We start from the raw sequence: 21,559 nt of genomic DNA, 5'->3' as shown, positions 1-21,559 counted from the left end.
CTAGCCCTTTATCTGATATGGCATTTGCAAACATCTGCCATTCTTTCGGTTGTCTTTTGGTTTTGTTGACTGTTTCCTTTGCTGTGCAAAAGCTTTTTATCTTGATGAAGTCCCAATAGTTCATTTTTGCCCTTGCTTCCCTTGCCATTGACGATGTTTCTAGGAAGAAGTTACTGCGGCTGAGGTCAAAGCATCCGACTCTTGATTTCAGCTTGGGTCGTGATCTCAGGGTCATGAGATCCAGCCCCACACAGGGTGTGGAACCTGCTTAGGATTCTCTCGCTCCCTCTCCCCCTGCCCCCCTCTTGTATGCATGCTCTCTCTAAAAACAAACAAACAAAAAACTTCCTGGAGGCAGCAAAGAATACTTCCTAGAAGGATGCAGAGGACCTGGATTCTTTCCTAGGGTAGGATGTGGGAAGGTTCCCTCAATAAGTGCTTCAGATTCCAAAGAGTCAGGGAGTGGGGTACACAGGGTACAGACACACCTTCCTTCCCACGCCCAATCATCAGCGAGGCTGGCCCTGCTCCACTGCTGAATGCTGTGCCATGAGGCCAACCACCTGTCCTCAGACTGCTTAGCTTCCAACAACAATTCATTCAACCACCGAAAGAAACCCCCAATATACAGAACACTGTTTCCGTTTTCCAGACCAAGAAATCCAGGCACAGAGGTCAAGTGACTTGCCCAAGGCTAGGGATCTGAATCAAGCAGTGTAGCTCCAAAACTAGAGCCCTACATATTGCCCCACAGCATCTCAATCTAGGAGGACGGGAGAGTCCCTTTGCCAATGGGGCTTCAGTGGGGGTTGGGCGAGGGTTCCTCTTCAAGGTCACATCACCACCAACTGACCTCGTGGGTTCCTCCTCGGCCACGGAAGAGGTTCAGTCTTAGAACAATGGTCCCATCTGCTCAGACGTCAGGGCTCCCCTAGCAGCCTCGTAGGAACGGATGGAAGGGCAGGGTGGGAAACAGGTCCTTTATCCTGCTTAGGCACTCGGTCAGAGACCCACAGGCTCAAATACCAGCTCTACAACCAGGGGCTGCGTATCCTCAGCCAGTACCCGCACCTCTGTGAGCCCTGGTTCCATTCATTCCTGCCTGTTTATAACTGGAAGTTTTAACAAGATGTACAGGTAAAGGGCTTCTTAGTCCAATGCCTAGCAGAGTAAGTGCCAAATACATGGTAGCTGCTACGATGATGATTATTAACCTCGTCATTCTCCCTGTCATCTGTATCATCATCACCCTTATTAGTGTCATTTAATGCTGTGGCTTTTATCATCCAAGCAAACAGAAGAAAATCTAGCATCTGAAGCTCAGAATTCTCTCAAAACCAAAGGGAAGGAAAACATCGGCCTGCTTTTTTCCTTCCTTCTCCTATCTATACTCAGCAGAGGGCAGCAAACAGGAATCATCCAAAGATAAGAGAGAGAGAAGAGAGACACATGGAGAGAAAGCTACACACTCATAAATACACACCCACCCACCACAGCAAGCTGAATTGTTTAGCTTCCTCTAGCTTCCAAAGTATGAACACTCCGCCTCCTCCAGCTAAGAGGGCCAGGCAGAAAAAAAGTCGAAGCTGAAGAGACAGAAGTTCTTTTTCAGCTTGAAATTTTCAATGAACTGGCTTTCAATGTGTGCGTGTGCGCGCGGGCAGGGCACGCAGTGACTCTCAGGACGTCTGGGAGGGGGAGGAAGGCAGCAGCAGAACTCACAGGCAAGAATAAAGACAGCTTCCACCCGCGCTTCATCCCAGCCCTCTACTCCATGCTGGGAAGCGTCCACAGCTTTCCTCAGGAGGACAGTGAGGCTCCCAGAGTGAAGCATCCCAGCCAAGGGAGGGCAGAGCTGCGATGAGAACACAAACCTCCAGACTGAAGGTTCAGTGGTCGACACTGAGTCCAGGATGGCCGAGAGGTTTTACCTCGGGGACCAAGCCTGACTCCCCTCAGTAGTGACTGCTTGGGACACTGTATCAGAGAGGTTCTGGAATGGACACTTGTTGTCTTCATCCCTAGATTGCTTTTCCCCTCCTCTCCACAAAAGCACTCGGATTTTTCTCTGGGAACTGTTCTTCCTACAATTCTGATGGCCCGAGCCTAACCCTAGCTCCAGGGTGGGTTAAGTCAATCAGCATAGCTCATGCTTTTGACAAGTGTGAATGGTTCAGAGAGCATATTAGATCTAAATTGGGCTGATAATACCTAAAGAGATCTTGCGAGCACTTAGAGGAAAAAAAGTTTCCTCTCCCCTCTAGAGAAGGTACCAGAGGAGACAGACTCTCTCCTCCAGGATCTGGGTATGGATATGAGGTTGGAAAGAGCTACAACCACTTTTTGCTACCACAAGGGCTCGGTCTAGGGCATGAACCTCTGGATCAGACCATACGTGAGGCCACTGCAATTACAGGAGCTAATATATCCCCTTACTCATTTCAGCCCATTCTGTTACTTACAAGTGACAGAGAATCTGAAGTGGCTCTTCAGCTCGCACTAGCTCCATCTGCCACAGAGAGCAGTAATAATGCCACATGTGATACATCCATTTAATTTCTCAATTTCCCAGCCGGATCCCTTTGCCACCTTAAAATCTAATTCATTTCACTTGCTTTAACACTATAAAAACTTGGCAAGAAATGTATAAAAATGGATCTGCAAAAAAGCCAGGTAAATTCCAGCCAATAACTGGTCAATAAGTACCAGCCTCCAAAACTGGGAGTGATGATCTTGACTCATGTAGAGAAGGATCAAATATCAGGATGTGGAGGGAAAAAGCATTCGTGGTGAAATAGAGCAAGAATGTGGAGAAGAACTGGGTTCTGATCTGCACTCCCCACTCTGAGAATGGATTCCCCCCTCTCCTGGGTCTCAATTTCCACACCTACACAACAAGGCAGGCAGACTAGATGACTTCTGGAGCTCCGATACATCTTGATCATTTAGCAAACACGTTCTGACCATCTTCCAAGGGCCAAGCCCTATGCTATGTGCTGGAAGAGGATGCAGTTCCTCCTTCAAGACATTTCTGGAAGGGGAGGCCACGATGCACTCATTGGCCACAGGAACTCAGGCAGGTATAGGGTACTTCCTTTCCCCACTGCACTGGGCAGGAGGACAGTGGTTCTCTGAGAAGCAAGACTCTTACCTCAGTCTTCCTGGGAGCTTGGATACATAGATGGGATGCAGAGGGTCAGATACATACAAAATACAGAACCCACTGCAAACACCATCATGAGCGATTAGCTGTCACAGGACATACTGTGGGCCGCCAGTTTACCTCGGGGTGTTTTTCAGTGATGGGATCCCGATGCTATCTCTGTGTAAGAGTCGACTGTGGACAAGGTACAATTAGCAAGCTAGACAGTTATCTCTGAAATGGGTCTTTACGTTTTCATTCCATTGTTTGTTATCATGTCACTGGCGCCAACAGATTAAAGACTGAACATCCTCAGAGTATAAACACGTCCCTAAGTAGCAGTGGCTTCATCACAACCTAGGTACGGGGAGGCCTGTTTTAACATACTTCTACTGTTTGCACCTTTGCAATACATGCTTCCAAACAAACTCACAGAACCCCAGGAAGTTAAAGTTGGAAACACCCTAACAAAGGATCTATTCCCTATGTCGCAAATAAATTTCAATGCCATTAACTCCACTTGAGTAGCAACCAAGTCTGGCCTTAGTGGGAAAGAAACTGATGAGCAATGTCTGCCTGGCCAGGGGAGGGGAGCACCATTACGATACACATTTACCTTTCCTCTCCTGAATATAAACCTTCACTTCACAGTTCAAAGATCCAAGGCCCAAAGAAGTTAAACCCCTTTCCTAAGGTCCCACAGGGAGTTTAGGGGCAGGAGAAAGAACTAGAACTCCAGCCTCTGTTCCCAGGCCTTCCTCATCTGGGGCTCCTGAGGAGACTACACACCTAGGATGACAGGGGGAATGCCGAGAGCCAGATTTGCTCAGGTAAACCAACAACCCAGCCCCGGTGGCATCAGATTTCAGCTGGGCCTGCAGACAGACAAGAGATTAGCAGGGTAATGGGTCCCAGCCCCTCTGTGGAAAATTAAAGAAATCATTCCAAGGCTACATTTTTATGGTACTTAACTTTCTGATGGGTAAGGCTCTGCCACCAGGAAGACTAAAAAGGGGTGGGGTGAGGGGGGGAGGTATTGATTTCTGGATGTTCTAAGAATAAAGTTCAGCTCTGACACAATGAGAAAAACTCTTGATACTTGAAAATTAAAGTCACTGGTATTCTATTATCCTACCAATTTCTATTCCACAGTCGCTATTATCCAGTGAAGTCATTTCTCACAAGAGATTATGGCTCTGAAATGGGGAGGGACTGTATCACGTTTCCTAACATGGGTTTTGACAGCTAGTCCCCAGGTCTGGAATAGGAAACAGACTGCAGGATTAAATCAAGATATTAAACAGACTGGGGCTAGGAATGAGAGGGACCCCTAAATTAAAATGAAGGTGGCTCTAATTGAATTTAAATTTAAATTTAAATAAATAAATAAATAAAAATTTTAAAAATGAGGATGGCTTCAGGACTGGCTTTTCTTGCTCAGTCTCACAACTGTTGGAGAAGCCAGCTGTCTGACCAGATGAATATTGAAATCCTAAAAGCATTATGTGTCGTTTATAAATCAGCTGCCCTACCCAGCTCCAGAGGTATACCTAGGATGAGCTAGCATGACAGTTCTGTAGACTTATTTTCTAGCAGATGATAAATGCTCTTAACTTGAAACTCTATTCTTCAATCCAGTGGATAAGTTAAGGAGTTAAAGGACTGCTCTAACAGTGGGTATGTTAACCCTGGAACCCATGGGGAATCTATTTTGCATTTGGATAAAGTCCTTTCAGACTTCCCTCCAGAGCCTCTGCAGTTATTTCTACCAGAAAGATCAACGAGGTGCCCTGGGATAATTCTCAACAATTACAAGAGTGACAAGCTGAGCTCCGAACTGGTCAGCCCTGTCGAAAGAAGCCCTGCGTGCTCAAGAGGCCAGATTTCCCAGATAGCAGGCTGACTGACAGGTTCCGCGCACGTTCCAGCGCCCTGGGATGAGGAACAGAACACCATGGCTCTGAGAAGTCAGCCTCCTCCCTCAAGGCCAGCTGACATTCAGACAAGGGACTGGGGGCCAAGCCCAGGGCTATGCATCTGCAGGAGAGTGACACAAAAAGTGGCTGTGTGGAAATTTGGCAGAGTATTCCTGAAAGGCAGCAGATGAATGCTGAATCCTACAGCATCTAGCAGAGCTTATCATTGGGGAAACAGCTCCCTTCTGCTACTCCCAGAAAGCAAAGGGAGTTTCTTTAAAGCAAGGATAATCCATCAGTACCTCCCGTACCCACCACCACACCCCTTCATGTCTTCCTCCTCCTCCTCATGATATTCCAGAGCAAAAGTAATGAACAAGAACCAGACCTTCCCAAAGGAGCCTGTCTGTCCTTTCCAGTTAAGGGCTCTGAGCAGTGCCCAGTTGTTGCTCCCCTCTCTCTTCACCCAAAAGGCTGCCTTACTCCATCAATTCCCTCTTGCACAAGTGAGTAATTTACTTTGAAAGCTCAGGCCAAACTGGCAGTTAACCTTGACCTTCTCTCTACACATCTGGGTCTATAGAAAATGAAAATCAGGACGTCTCTGGCATCCACGGCAAATGAAATACGAGGGCTTTCTTCAGGCAGAGGCAGAATGTCAGGAGCTATTTTAGAACTGGCTACAGCTATTCTAAAGGAGAGTTAGTGCTCAGGCAGGACACTCCCCACCTTGACGTGGGGCTGTGTCCAGCACGGAGCCCCCACAGCTAGGGATGCTACAAGGGACCCCAGCCCTCAGGAAAGAAAGAAGTGGCCATTGTACTTCTCACTGATTCACTGATGGTATCATAGTGCTGGACCCGGACCAATAACCACATTTTATGGATGGAGAAAGGGAGGCTCAGAGAGGGAGATAAGAGGTGATCAAGGACACACACAGCAAGTTAACAGTAGTGCTGAGGACAGAACCCTGGCCTCCTGCCCCTGCTACTGACATAGGGTGAGAACAGAAGAAAAATTTCATGAAGGAAAAACTCATACGGATACAGAATTTACAGGAAAGAGGTCTAATATGGCTGTCAGGGTTTGAACCAGGGATTTAGTGAAGGCGTTGAGGGAGCTTAATTTCCAAACAATAAGATCTACCAAAAAGATCACCGAGGCCCTCCAAGACAGTTTGCAACAATTACCAGTGACAGGCTGTACTCATATTGGGTGATCCCTGTGGCAAGCAGCCCTCCATGCTCAAGATGCCAGACTGCCCAGGCAGCAGCCTGATACCAGGAAGAGAGAGAAAAACATCAACCTCAAAAGTCAGCTTCTTCCCTCATCTTGCCAACAATCAGTTAAGTTTGACCCCGAGAGACAAATTATCCACTTCCCATGGGGCCAGGGAAATCCTATAAGAAAACCTGAAATGTCCCACTGTGTGAAACAGTTCAAGCATGTATACACTCACTCGCACCTACTGAGCCAGGAGCTGGGAAGGCAGGAGTGCTCTGACAGAGCTTCTGCTATCAGTCTATATGTACGTGTGACACAACACACACACACACACACACGTGGGTGAGTTCAGAAGACGCAGGAACAATTAAGATCATAGTCTTGGCTGCAAGAAACAATACATCTAATCAAATTGGACAAGTTCAAAAGGGATCATGGGTACTCTACGAAGGGACAAGGAAGGCACCTGATGTTCCATTCTCAGGGCACACTGTGCACAAATAGCCTTTGGGAAATTTTGGTGGGTCCCTCCACCAGAACTCACACTTTGACCCCAGAAGGTCAAAGGCAGGAGGTCCCTCAAGAACCAGGAGCTTCCTCCCTCCCCCAGGACCTGAAGCTCCCAGGGGAGCATGATCTTTGCATCCTCCAAGGAACCCACAGATCTGGGAAAGAGGGAGGGTGAGGAGGGGGGAGGGTGAGCAAATGGGGAGAGGAGGGGGGAGGGTAAGCAAATGGGGAGAGGAGGGAGGCCTGGTGTCCCACTGGGCAGATGAGAAAACAGGAAAGGGGCTGACCTAAGTAGGGTACACTGGGATCAGCAGGTGGGGGTGAAAGCAGAAAAGACCTGGCCACTAAATAAAAGGACCGCCAGCTCCTGAAGAAGGAATCACCCTGGGATGTAGGAATGCCGACTGGACCCTCCAAAAGCAAGAGATGCTGGGAGGTAGGGGGATACCAGACATGGACAGAAAGGATGGTAATCTAAGGTAAGAAACAGATCTTCCAGACTGAGCAACAGGAGTCTGTTTCTAGTTCTGATTCGGCCTCTGGCTGATGTGGCGGTCCTGGACAAGTTCCTGTCCTTCTCTGAGCCTCAATGTTCCCAATCCCCAAAATGGGAAGAACCGAAGGGTCTCCGGCTCTGACACTGAGGAGGCAGAAATGGAAAGGTGGAGGAAGAAATCGAAGGTTCCAAGTGAATACGGGGAGAGAGTGTTCCCACCCCCACAGCAACTGGGGGACTCACCAGTCCGGCCGCCGGGACCACCGCCGCCCCCGATCCCCCGGGGGTGCCGTCGGGCTGCCGCTCGCGGTACAGCGCCCAGAGCCCCACGTTGGGCAGAAGGACCAGGGCCGCCAGCACCAGCGCCACCGCCTGAAGAAGCCGCTTCTCCTTCCGCCTCATCGGGGCCGGTCAGCCCCGCAGCGCCCCGCCGCGCCCCGCCGGCCCCGCCGCGCGGCCCCCGGCTCCGCGCGTCCGCCCGTCCGCCCGGCGGCGGCAGCAGCTCAGCGAGGAGAAGCTGCCGCGGCGCCGGCCCCGCTCCAACTCCGCGGCACTTCCGCCGCTCGCCGGCCGGGGAGCCGGCCTCTGCCACCGCGCCGCCGCCACGGGGGAGGCTGTCGTCGCCGCCGCCGCCTCTGAGCCGGCCGAGCCGCGGCGCCCCGCGCCGCCCTCCTCCGGCTCGGCGGCCGAACTCTGTGCGCCGCGGGCCCCGGCCTTCTCGAGGCTCTTGCGGGTCCGCCCCGGCGTGGCGGGGGCCCTGGAGCGGAGCGTTTCCCCCTCTCGGGCCGCGATGGTGCGGCCCGCTCCTCGGCGGCTGCCCCGCCCGCGGCAGCTTTGCGAAAGTCCCGGAGTTGGCGAGTTGGGCGCTAACTGGTGGGGGCTGAGCGAAGGTCCTTGTCCGCGCGCTGGGACCCGCGGGGAGCCCCCAGAAAGCTCGGCCCGCAAGCTCTGCTCCGGACTCCCCCGAGAGCTTGCGAGCTCCACGGGGGTGTGCAAATAGTGCTGGAGCTCCGCGGGACGCTCGGGGCTGTGGCTTGCCCACCCCCCTCGGCTCCGCTCTGAGGACCAACTTTTGTCCCGGGGACTCGGTAGTCCCCGGCGGGAAATGGAGCCGCTGTGCTCCACGCGCACGGGGCTGCGGCGGGGCCCTAGTTTCCTTCCTCTCAGAGTTCCTGGTGTTGGTTGTGAACGCCCTCTGTAAACTGTGGTGTGCTGCGCCCGCCTGCCACCCGTCTGTTGTCCCTGCAAAGCGGCGGGAGGGGACCGGAGCTTCCCTGCAGGAGCTTTTCTCACGCAAGCCCAGTCTCCTTGGAGTTGGAATGCCCTCCGGTCCAATGAATACTTCTAGGTGCTTAGCTCACGGAGCCCTTTCTCTAAAACTCTTTTGTCGGTTACTATCTCCTGTTCAGCTACTCAGCAAGCCACTAGTGGATGTCTTCTGTGTGCCAGACTCTGTGCCAGGCACCGGGATGAAATGAAAACAGACTCGAGCAGTGATCTGGGAGCTGAAACATTAAATGCATAATTGCATTGGGCGAGGGAGTGTGTCTATACCCGTGCTGAAGGCTCTGAGGAAGTCGAGCTGCCTGGGCTCTGTGAAGGGCTGCGGAGCTGACTCCGACGGCGACGGCTGTGGCTCCTCAGGGCTCTCCACTTAATTGCTTCCACTCTCATGGCGAGGGATGACGCGCCCTCTCGATTGCCTTCCTCTTTACCACCCCCACCTGCGTGCTCCGGATTCTCTGCGTCTCCTGCCCAACCACTGACCCCCATGCCTAGCCCCCCAGCCTCGGACCACCATCCTGACGCTCCAGGCTGAGCGATGGGGATTCAGTGTTGCTGAAATTATAGCTTGGATCTGGACATCTCCAAAACCTTAAAAACTCCCATCACCTAAGCTCCAGAGTTCACACTCCTTGCTTTATCTCCTCTGCCCTGCTCTGCCCTGTGGCTGGTTGTTTTCCTTTCTGTGCAGTTGTCCAGTTGTCCTTCCACCCTGAAAGCCCTCTCCTCTTCCACATCTATGTTGATGGAAATCTTTGTTCATCCTTCCACGTCTAGTTGAACTATCTCCTCCACGAACTCCTCCAAAACTTCTCCTCACAGGGCTGCTGTCTTTCTTTGAATTTCTGTCATAGTAACGCTGGCCTTTTATTGAAGGCTTACTCTGTGCCAGGCACCATGTTAAACCCCTGACACACATTACCTCTTTTAATGCTCACAGTTAGCTACCATGTGAAGTGTTTTTCTTATCCTGGTTTGCAAAGGAGACTCATTAAAGAAAGCCACTACGAGGGTTTTAACGAAGGGTAGACAGCATCACCTCTCTGCTCAGATCCCTCCCAGTGGTTTCCCATCTCCTGGATTTCTATAAGGAACTACAAGATCCTGCAAGGCCATGTATGAATAGTCTTCACCTTTTCTTTCTTCATTGTGCCCCAGCTCATTTGCCTTCTTGCTGTCATCAGAGGTTCTTTCCTGCCTCTGCCTAGAAGGCTCACTCTTCTATCCCTAGATCTTAGCTCTATACCTTAAAAAATGTTTTTTTAAATTATTTTAGTGGTAAAATATACATAATATGAAACTTACAATTTAAACCATTCAGTGGCATTAGTATATTCCTGTTGTAGTGCATCATCATCACTATCCATCTCCAGAACTTTTTCGTCATCTCTAACTGAAACTGTACCCGTTAAACACTAACACCTCATTTCCTTTCCTCTCAACCCCTGGTAACAGGGGTCTTATGAGTTTAACTACATACTTCATATAAGTGGAATCGTACGATATTTGTCCTTTTGTGTTTGGCTTATTCCACTCAGCATAATATTTTCGAGGTCCATCCATGTTGTGGCATGTATCAGAATTTCATCCTTTTTGAAGATTTAGTAATATTCCACTGTATGTAGATATCACACTTTGTCTATCCATTCATTCATGCGTGGACATTTGGATTATTTCCACCTTTTGGCTATCGTTATTAATGCTGCTAAAAAGAGCCCTATGCTTTTTAGATGGGAAGATGGGGGAAGAGAGGAGATACTCACCATTCATCAAATCTTGGTGTCAGGCAACGTCGATATCACAGTATTTATGTAATACTGCAGTCGATATCACAGTATTTATGTAATTGAATTTCCATCTGTCTCTGACAAAAGTGGAAGTTTCTAGAAGTGAAGATAATGTTGCAAAATTCTTTTATGTGCCTTCACAGCAGAAGCACAATGCTAGAAACAGAGTAGCTAGAGTGATCCTTTTATAAACATGAGGCTCCCTCTGCTCCTGGGAACTTGCCTGGGACTACCCTGTGTGTTAGAATAATCTATGAGAATGCTCACCACAGCTCATGAGGCCCTACATGATCTGACCCAATTTCTAGACTTTGTTCTCTCTCCTTCCCTTCTAGTTACACTGTCTTCTTGCTGTATGCTTCAAATGGACCAAGTTGATGACCTCAGAGCCTTTGCACATTGGCTGTGCCATCATTGTCTAGCAATCTCATCCTCTAAACCTCTCCCTCCCATCTCTCAGGAAGCAGACCAAATTTTCTGCCTTGGAGAAAGCCTCCCTGACCAGCTGATCTAAAATATCAAAGAGCACCCCATTTCCATTTGCTTTATTTTTCTTTCTTTTAATTTTTTTTTTAAAGATTTTATTTCTCTATTTGATAGAGAGACACAGCGAGAGAGGGAACACAAGAAGGGGGAGTGGGAGAGGGAGAAGCAGGCGTCCCGCTGAGCAGGGAGCCCAATGCGGGGCTTGATCCCAGGACCCTGGGATCATGACCCGAGCCGAAGGCAGACCCTTAACGACTGAGCCACCCAGGCGCCCCTTGCTTTATTTTTCTTTAGAACAGGTATCCTTTACAGTATGTTCTGCCGCTGCTAGCACATACTTCTCTTTTTTTGGAAATCAGAAAACTGGTGTTCCTTCCAAGCAGAGGAATCTGCAAAAAAGCCCCCCCTCTCCCTGAGCCAAAGCAACAGGAGCTGAGCCAGGGCAGATGGATTTCAGCTCATACTGCTGCTCAGACCACACAAAGCTAAGCTATAGCCCCTCCCAGGCCTGGAACACAATAGGTAATCAATAATTACAGGAGGAATAACATGTAGCAGCTGAAGTCATGTACTGGAAAATCTTCAGTGTCTCTCTCCTCCCCACCCCTTCTTCCAGCTCCCTAGAGGATCTGTACAAAATTGGATTTGAGCTTTTTCTTGTGTCTTACCGAGTGACTTGTTGATCAAAGCTGCACGCACCAGCTCGGTCAGCCTCCAGGGGAAACTCTAACCCATGAACCCAGCTTTAATCCTAGGGCTCTTTGATCACCTTCTATAGTGTGGGGATGCTAGGGGGAGCTCCTAGGGTTTTATCCCACTCACTGAGACCATACCATTTGAGACATGTAGGCAGCCTATTAGTTCTGGCTGTTTTTCTGGGAAAACTGATCTGGTCACTGACTGAAATTGAACAAGATATGTTACTTTCGGACTGACCTGTCCTAAGCCTATTGTGGGCATTACATGAGATGATAGGCGTAAAGGGCTTACTGCAGACACCCATGTGATGGAACTAGTAACTTTGGCTGAGATAAAAGTCCAGCACCGCTAGGAACACTGAGGAGGGATTAACAGGATTTCAGCTGCATGGCAGGAATCTTCACTAGTGGCCTGGGCCTCTCCAATCTCATCTTGTCACTCCAAACCAGCCGCCCCCACCTTCTTCCCAGGTTCTGAGTCCACTCTGCCCAAATCCAGCCCCAGGGCCTTTGAATTGGCCCTCATCTCTGCCAGGAACGCTGGTTCCCCATTCTTCCTCCACTATTCCTCCCTCTCATTCTTCAGATCTTAGCTTAAATGTCACCTCCTCACAGGGACCCTCCCTGACCACCCACCTGAAATGTTGTTGCCTACTTTACATCTTGCTCTGTTTTCTTCCTAGTGCACATCCCTCTTGGCCATGATCTTATTTATTTGCTTGTTTACTTGTTTGTTATTGAGCTCCTCCAGATCACACGTCAGCTGCATGGAGCAGAGGCTTTGGCTTCTTTCCTGCTATATCCCCAAATCCTGCCCCATACGTGCCTGACACCAAGATTTGATGAATGGTGAGTATCTCCTCTCTTCCCCCATCTTCCCATCTTTGCTTCCTTTTCTTTCTTTCTTTCTTCTTCTTTTTTTCCAATGAGCTGCTTATTCTCTTGCTTACTTTTCAGTGTTCCATCCTGTCATCAGTAACAGGCAGATCTTTTGGGATCCCCTGAGATCTACTTCAGCAAGAAGAGTCAACCAGAAGAGAAGTGATAGGGGCAGGCCCTTGTCCTTCCTGATGAAGATATGAAAATCTTTTTAACTAGATGTCTTCACCTTGGCTTTCTCAGGGTCCTTTGCTGCTGACCCCATTTGTCCAGGGCTGTCCCCTCAGGCTGGTCTGGCCGAGGCCTGAGCTGAGGGGGTGTGAAAATGGAACAGAGTGGCAAGCCAGGGGGTGTGGGTCTGCAAATCAGTCTACCTCAGACACTCCTTACCCTTGACCAAGTCACTTAGCTGTTCTGAGCCTCAATTTCCTCATCTGTGAAATGGGGATAATCATGACCCTTTAATGATGTAATTTCCAAGCTGGTAAGACAGAGGTCTGCTTGACCCTAAGCAAAAACTAAGAAGCTCTGGGTGTTGGACTTCTATACTTGCTGCAAACCTAAAGCCTTCTTGTTCTTCCTCTCCTTGGAGATCATCAAGATCAGCATTATGTTCTTGAAGAAGCCTGCCTAGCTTTCTCAACCTCTTAGCAATGCCTTTCCATAACAGTCACAATGTTTACGGTTCGTGGAAGATTGTTTGATATCTGCTTCCTTCACTGGAGTGTAAGCCCAACGAGGACAGAGATCATGTTGTTTGATTGTTTTGCTTGCCAGGGTACTCTCACTGTTAGTACAGTACCTGGCCCCAAATAGGTTCTCAGCAAACACCTGGGAAATGAATGAATGGATCAATTAATCAATCAGCACTCAACTCTTTAAAACCTGCACTCAGGAAACTCATTAACACTGGTGTCAATGACCCAAATTGCTATCTCTACCAGGTTGGTCATTTAACAAGGCTCCAACTTCTAATACAGAGGAAGAGAACAAAAGTCCTGGAGCTGAAATTTCTCCAGCTGGCTCTCAGCCTGGATCAGTCCAGACTTTGCTCTTAACTTCCTGTGTGGCTCAGACAGGCTGCTCAAATTCTCTGAGCATCAGGTTTATTATGTATGGGTCCATGAGTATATGTGATAGCAGGAATTAGAGAGGTCTAGATAAATATAGACTATGGTTGCATTAAAAAAGGCATCAAACCAGATGCTCTTTGAGGTCTTTTTAAATTCTAAAATTCGGGGACTCAGTCTTGCAAAGTAGGGGGAAAAGGAGAGCCGGATACGGAACACCACTCAGGTGGTTCAGTCCAGAGTGTGCATTTAGTGGCATTTCAGCTCTAGTTTGAATAAAAGAAAGTGTTTGCAGGATGCCTATTTGAAATGACCTCTAGACAGAAAATTGTCTGTCTCTCTCTTGGAGTCTACTTTGTCATTTCCACAATGAGATGCCAATTAAACCAGTCCTGCCAACTATAAAGAAATGCTGCTGAATCAAAGCAGCAGATGTGAAGGTGCTTCAAGTAGGATACGTTTTGAAAGAGCAAACAGAGAATGCCATAAATCTCAAAAAGTAAATAGACTACGTCATTAGTTGGGTACATCTCAAACAGAGTATTAGTCGGGAGTGTCAGATGCAAATATCAGGTGTACAGGGAGCCATCCTCCTCCTGGCACTGCCACTAAACTAAATATCAAGGCTTGGGAAATGAGAGTGCTTCCTGCTTAATTATTTTTCATTTTTGCGGGAAGGGGAAAAGTTGTACAAAAACACAAATGGAGAGGTAGTGGGATGCAGGAGAAAGGGGCTGCTTAGGAGTCTGAGACCCTTGGAGAAGTAGCTCCCATCTGTGGACACCTCTGTAAGATAAAGGGTTGGATGCTCTATAACCCAATGGTCTCAACCTTAGGCAGTGCATAGAATCACCAGGGGATGCCCGCCCTGGACCCCACACAAATTAAGTCAGAACCTCTGGGGGTAGGACTTGGCCATCCCCAGGTGATTGCAATCTGCAGTCCAGTTTGAGAGAACCGTTGCTCAATGGCTTTCAGGCCTCTAAAACCTCCTAAGGGTTCTTTTTGTCTAAGCGGCAGATCACCTGATGTTCCACTAGGTGGCACCTTCCAGCAAACTTCAGTGGGTCCAGAGAGGTCTTGTCTAGGTCTAACTGCAAGGAGAGAATTCAGAAAACAATTCTTGGTGGTCTTTACTGGCTACAGGGGGTCTGCACTGCTGGTGGGAGGGCTTAATTTGTTGGTTAACAACTCTCTGGTGAGTGTTGGAACCACAGAATATTAAGACGCATCCCTGCCAGGAAACTGAGGCCCGGGGAGGGGGTAGCTCCATCCCTTAGGGCTGGGCTCAACCATTTACCCATTGTGTCTTACCCCCAATCTGTCCAGCAGGAACAAAAAAAAAAACCTGCGCAAAAGTCCTCAACGAGCCCTGTTATGGGCAGTAGTGGACCTCTGTTCTTTTTATATGGTTAGCTAAACAGCACCCTGATTTTCCTTGGGGATTTACCTTCCTCCATCTCAGCTGGGAGCTTAGATCAGCGCTGACCCCAGCCTTAGCTTCTGGCTTAGCCAATCAGAGCATGCTATCCTTTTCCCCTATAATGACTGGTCCAAGGATGGATCCCTGCTTTACCTAAGGCAAATTAGAACAGTCACATTTCAGTTCTGTGGTTTTGATGTAGAGGCTATCAGGAAGTCGTGGCCACTTCCAGCTTGGATTGCTGAGAGGATTGGCTCTGGGCCCCACCAGGAGGAAGGAATAAAGTGAACATCTTACCTTTGCTCCTCCCAGCTCCCCGCCCCAGAGTGTAGAAGGATACATCAGTGGGCTTCCTTGCTCACTGTTTTCCTGTGGGGGTTAGATCTTGGGCAGGATTTCAGAGGGAGAGAAGAGCCAAGGCAGGGGGGGTTCTTTGCCCAGCTTCCCTCCTGGGACATAAGGGCTGGATGTGTCCGCAGTAAAGGCCACACAGCCGCGGTCAGGTGGGCCTCCCTCTCTGCATTCCAGTAACCGGCTCCCCTCAGCGTCCCCAGCTGGACAGCACAGTGCCGTTTCCTGCCCCAGGGGTGCGGCGCTCTCCCTTGCGGTTCTCTGGTCCCCTTGTCTTCTTGCTAAACACTCCTCACGCTTCCCAGGGTGAGAGAGCCAGAGACCCTGACTGAATCAAGTGGAGAAGCTTCCTGAGAAGCTGAGAACAGCACCAACATAGAGGAGAGTGGAGCCAAGAGATCACCCAGTGACCCAAGCCAGCCCCTGACATCATCCTTGCCTCCACTCCGGCTCACCTCCCACGTTCAAACAATTACCTTATAATGCTGATTTTATTGCCTAATAAATTTTATTTTATTTTTTAAAGATTTATTTATTTATTTATTAGAGAGAGAGAGCATGGGGAGGGGGGGAAGGTCAGAGGGAGAAGCAGACTCCCTGCCGAGCAGGGAGCCTGATGCGGGACTTGATCCAGGGACTCCAGGATCATGACCCGAGCCGAAGGCAGTCGCTTAACCAACTGAGCCACCCAGGCGCCCTGCCTAATAAATTTTAAATGTATCCCTTCCCCTCTGGGCCTCCTATATGAGACATATTTCAGGGGCCTGCAAGAAGAATACCTGATCAGAACCTTGCTACCTCAAATGGCCGAATTCCCTGCCTTGTGAACTAGCCCCTGGCCTCATCTCTGGGCTGGCCCTTGGCCAAGGATTAGCCTGACCTGGATGGAAAGCATGAGCGGAGCCCCTCAAATTCTGCCTTAGAAATTGGAATCAAGGGGCGCCTGGGTGGCTCAGTCGGTTGGGCGTCTGCCTTCCGCTCAGGTCATGATCTCAAGGTCCTGGGATCGAGCCCCACATCGGGCTCCCTGCTCAGTGGGGAGTCTGCTTCTCCCTCTCCCTCTGCCTCTCTCCCCTGCTCGTCTTCTCTCTCTCTCTCTCTGTGTCTCTCTCTGTCTCAAATGAATAATTAAAAAAAAAAAAAAGAAATTGGAATCAAGTGCCACAGAGGGAAGAAGGCAGCTGCTGGCTCTCCCTGAAGGTGCAAGTTCAGGTAATATCAGGGTGGAGATGACTCTTGGGCCACACACAAGGAGAAGGTTCAGGAAAGCAGAAAGCCAGGGGTAACTCAGGGAGTGCATCAGTCAGAAGAAGACAATGGAGAAGAAGTGAGAGGAACAGAGGGGCTGAGAGAGAAAACTATGCAAGAGGACCACCTTGGCTCCTGGTTTTCTAGCTCCAGTGCTGGTTTCTGGGATCCTGCCTGGATCCCTGCCTTGAGACTTTTTCTTTTCAGGCAGGCTTTCCTGCTGTAATCCCTTTCCCTGAAGTTGTGAGTGATCTTCTGTCCCTTCTGATCAAAGGAGCCCTGGCCTTGGCACCCTCATGTCGAAGTCCAGGTTAAAGCCTTTATCATCTCCCATGTTCATTGTTGCAAGAGTCTCCTAACTCCGTTGTCACGGCGGTCCTGCATCCCTTAAACGTCACCCTCCCCACTGCCGTGATTATTCCCGTATGCAAACTTGCCATGTGGTTTCCCGCAGATGGTCTCCTCATTGTCTTCTCCATAGAGTTCCGGGTGCTGGTCTTGTGCTTTGTGCGGAAATCCCAGTAGTTCCTTAACCTTACTTAACCGTGTTGCCTCTGAGCACCGTGCCCTTGCTCACGCTGATCCCCCTTCCTGGTCTACCCTGCACAGCCTTTTGTGGATGAGTTCTTACTTAGCTTAGATGTCAGCTTCTCCTGCCTCACTTACTCACTGACTCTTTCCTCCTCCCACCCAGGGGAGCTAAGAGCCCCTTCCTCTTCCTCCCACCCTACTTGTGTAATTTCTGCTTTGGTATTTACATATTAATAAAGATGATGATGATGATGTTAGCTAACATTTATGGAGATCTTATTACATACCAAACTCTAACACTTTACAAACATGATTTCTTTTTTTTTGGTTAAGATTTATTTATTTATTTTAGAGAGAGAGAGAGACAGTGAGCAAGTTGGGGGAGGGGCAGAGGGAAAGGGAGAGTCCCAAAGCAGACTTCTGGCTGAGTGCAGAGCCTGATGCAGGGCCCGATCCCGGGACCCCGAGATCATGACCTGAGCTGAAATCAAGAGTTGGCCGCTTATCCGACTGAGCTACCCAGGGGCCCCCAGACATTATATCTTTTTTTTTTTTTTAAAGATTTTATTTATTTATTTGACAGAGAGAGACACAGCGAGAGAGGGAATACAAGCAGGGGGAGTGGGAGAGGGAGAAGCAGGCTTCCCGCTGAGCAGGGAGCCCGATGCGGGGCTCGATCCCAGGACCCTGGGATCATGACCTGAGCCGAAGGCAGACGCTTAACGACTGAGCCACCCAGGCACCCCAGACATTATATCTTTTAATCCACACCAAAACCCTATGAGGTAAGTTCTGTTATTATTCTATTTTCCGGAAGAGGAAACCAAAGCAGAGAGGTAACGTGACTTGCCCAAAGTCACACAGGTAGGAAGCAGTCGACTCAGGCCTATTGTTCATTTCTTCCTTTTTTTTTTTTTAAGAGCATCCTTATTGAGATATAATTCACATGTCCTACAATTCACTCCCCCACTTAAAGTGTACAGTTCAGTGGTTTGTAGTATATTCACAAAGTTGTGTGCATGCAACCACCGCCACAATTTTAGAACATGTTCATCACCCCTGAAAGAAACTCATGGTCATTAATTGCTCATTTCTTGATGCTGCACTTAGCAGTTGGCACGGTACCCAGCAAGTGGTATCTCAGCCAGCACCTGTTGAAGAATGGAGGGCTACCCTAAGTTAGAGGACAGTGGAAAGTGGAAGACAGCCTCTTTGTGCAACGCTCTTGGCTCTTTGCATCAAACAAGGGTTTGCCTGATTCTGCTTATTTATTTTATGCTGTTTCTCTAATCATAGCCACCAGTTAGTATCTCTTATGTGCCAAGCCATACACTGAGTGACTGGCATATGTTATCTTATCAATGCTCACAACGACACCTAGAAGTTGATATTATTGGAGGCTCGGGATTTCATTCATTTGTCTAAAGTCACACACCTTGTAATCACTTTCATCTTAACATTAAGTGAACTGCTACTCCCTGTAATAGAACACTTAACCACATCTATGTATTATGTTAAGTTCTTTATGTACGTCACCCATTTATTCATTTTAGTCACCCATTCCACAGATATTAAGAACCTACCACATACCAAGCACTATGACAAGTGCGAGAGATTCTGTGATTGGCAAACAGATAAATCCACAGTCTTGCAGTGCTCACGGTCTAGTGGCAGAAAAGGCATTATAAGCATGAACACACAAATAACAATTGTATTAGGTGGGAGGAAGGAGAAAGTCCTCATGGCTGTTAGATGCAGATCTGGTATTAAAACCTAATACTATTGAAATCCAAGTCGGAGAAAGTCCAAGACTCTTTCTGCCAAGTTACACTAGTGTGACTCCCTTAGGCTGATCTAATGAAACATTGGGTTTGCCAATGGCCCTCTGGGCAGTCCTTGTCCCTGTAGGAAGTCTGCCACTTACTGTGGGTGACCTAAATGCACTACACAACAAAGGCTCAAACACACACACACACACACACAGCTGACCCATACCTCCAGCCGCAGAGAGAGCTGGGAAGGAAGCAGTGCAGTGAAATTTGCAAATGCCTTCTTTCAGCTGGGGGACTCAAGTTTGAAGAGCATTTTTCTATTCACTGTGTTGCTCTTTGCTTTTATCATGTAAATGATTCTGGAGATCACTCCATTTAAATACATAGAGATTGTCCCATTCTGTTTTCCACTTGCAAAGTACTGCGTGGTGTGAATAAAGCAGGGTTCAAACAGTCCCCTATGGGGGGACATTTGGAGCTGTTTGCATTGGAGGCTAGTAAAGTAATGCCTTAATGAATAACCTGGTGTAGGTCTCATTTGTTAACATGGAGGTGAATCTTGAGGGGAAATTCTTAGAGGTAAGATTGGCTGGATCAAAGGTAACCACTCCTTTAGTTCAAAAATATTGTCTGGTTCCCTCCCACAAGGGTTGAATCCTTTCGTACTCCTACCAACATTGTATGAGAGTGCCTGACTCTTCACATCCCAGGCCCACAGGATATTTTTTTTTAAAGCATGCATTTTACATAAAAAATCTATACTCCGAGTTGCTCTTAAAAATCACAAAATCTGGCAAACACTGGGCCTGTTTTCCCACTTGGCCATAACAAGCTGGGGCTGAGGGGTCACTGAGGCCAAGTTGTCACTACGGTCCTTGTGGGTCTTGGAAGTTTCAACTCCTGATCTGGTCCAGCCCCTTCATTATGAAGATGAGGAGACTCCACAGATTCATAGAGGAAAGTGAGTGGTGACTAGAACCCAGGTCTCCTACTGATATGGGAAATAAAGGCAAAAGAAAAATTAAATTTCCTTACTACCTACAGCCCACTGACAAGTCCTTGAAACAGGCAGAGTGACATTCTTCTAGGCACTCAGCTGCCTCGATGTCGATACTTTGCTAAGGGCAAAACCAGGATCCTGTAAGTCTACTTTAACATATCAAAATTGCTTTAGAAACTTCCTTTACCTCTAACCCCCAAGATATATGTTAGCAATCATCCCCAAAGCATAAGACCCACCGATATACATCTGAAGGGTCTCATGACTAAGGTTTTATTAGACAGTAATAAATGACCAGCTGACCCCCTCAAAGTCCTGGAAACCTTGCTTCTAAAATTTGTTAGAGACTTGTGCTATCCCTAACCCCCTCCCAACGTGAAAGTATAGAATGGGCCACTCCTCGTGACTCTGTGCGGCTCTTCCTGCCCACGGGTCCTGTTCCCAGTGCTTAACCTTTTGGCACCAAAGACGTCTCAAGAATTCTTTCTTGGCCATTGGCTCTGGACCCCAACATCTTTCCTACATCACTATCTCTCAGTCCAGTGCACCATCTGGCCTCCAGGATAAGCCCAAGAATTGAGGCAGGGTAAGTGTATAAAAGCACTGACAATTTAGCATTAAAATTGGAATTGTTGTTTAGCATTTACTTTGCTCACTAAATAGATCACACTACCCTGTAGTTGATTAAACTGTGACTAATCCGCACAGAGCAGAGTGACAAATTGGTTTCTATTTCTTCTGAGCAACCAAAAAAAAAAAAAAAAAGACAGCAGAAAGATTCAGTTATTCATTCATTTCCTTATTCATTGAACACAAATTGTGGGCCAGCCCCTGATCCAGGCACTGGGGGTTCAAAGATGACTAGCAAGCATTTAAACACTGAACAAACAAGTATGCAAAACCTTGATAGAACACTAGAAGTGTTTTTTTGGAGGAACATACAGGTTGCCATGAGAGCCCAGAGGAAGGATTGTAATTCTGCTGAGGCGTATATAGGAGTGGTCACATAGGAGGTGGTAATTGGGTGGATCCCGAAGGATGTGTAGGAGTTTGCTAAGAAAATGAAGGGACATGGGAAAGAATTTCAGAATGGGACTGTATTTGGAGATAAGATCTTTAAGGAGGTAATTAAGTTAGAATGAGGCCCTTGGGATGAGCCCTAATCCAATCTGGTGCCCTTATACTAAGAAGAAATTTGGACACAGAGAGACATCAGGAATACACTCACAGAGGACAGACCACATGAGGACACAGCAAGAAGGTGGCCATCTACAGGCCAAGGAGAGAGGCCTCAGAAGAAGCCAAACTTACAGGCACCTGATCTTGGACTCCTAGCTTCCGGAACTGTGAGACAATCATTTTCTATGTTCAAACTACCGAATCCGTGGTATTTGGTTATGGCAGCCCTAACAAACTAATACAGACACCAAGCCCTACTGAGAACAGGTAAGAGTGGGTAACAGTCAAGACAAACAAAAAGAAAGGGAAGAGGAGGGGTCAGGGAAAACCGAGGATGAAAATGGGGCAGGAAAGAGGAGGAGTTTGAATGTGGCAAAAACAGACATATTCAAGCCAAAAAAGTTCAGTCAGCCTCCAGTTTTCTATTGTCATTACCCAGTTTGTAGATATATTTTAAATTTTTATTTTTAGCAATGAGATGTGTGCATATGGCTACAAAATGAAATAATTCAGAGAACTTATAATAAAAAGCAGCTGCCCCTCCCCCACCACATCCTGTTCCC

At 48.2% G+C, this 21,559-nt stretch overlaps 1 protein-coding gene across 1 annotated transcript in view; it reads right to left on the bottom strand.

The window, feature by feature from the left end:
- The window catches only part of GALNT10 (polypeptide N-acetylgalactosaminyltransferase 10), a 219,924-nt gene extending 212,170 nt beyond the window's left edge, over positions 1 to 7,754 (bottom strand). The window contains exon 1 of the mRNA XM_081826212.1: positions 7,532 to 7,754. Within this exon, the coding sequence (XP_081682338.1) occupies positions 7,532 to 7,690 (159 nt within the window). The 5' untranslated portion in view covers positions 7,691 to 7,754. The remainder of the gene's footprint in view (positions 1 to 7,531) is intronic.
- Positions 7,755 to 21,559: the final 13,805 nt, after the last annotated feature.

This window comes from Leptonychotes weddellii, chromosome 7, assembly GCF_054177405.1.
Source record: "Leptonychotes weddellii isolate Sample4059 chromosome 7, ASM5417740v2, whole genome shotgun sequence".
NCBI lineage: Eukaryota > Metazoa > Chordata > Mammalia > Carnivora > Phocidae > Leptonychotes > Leptonychotes weddellii.
This window is presented reverse-complemented; position numbering and strand designations above follow the sequence as displayed.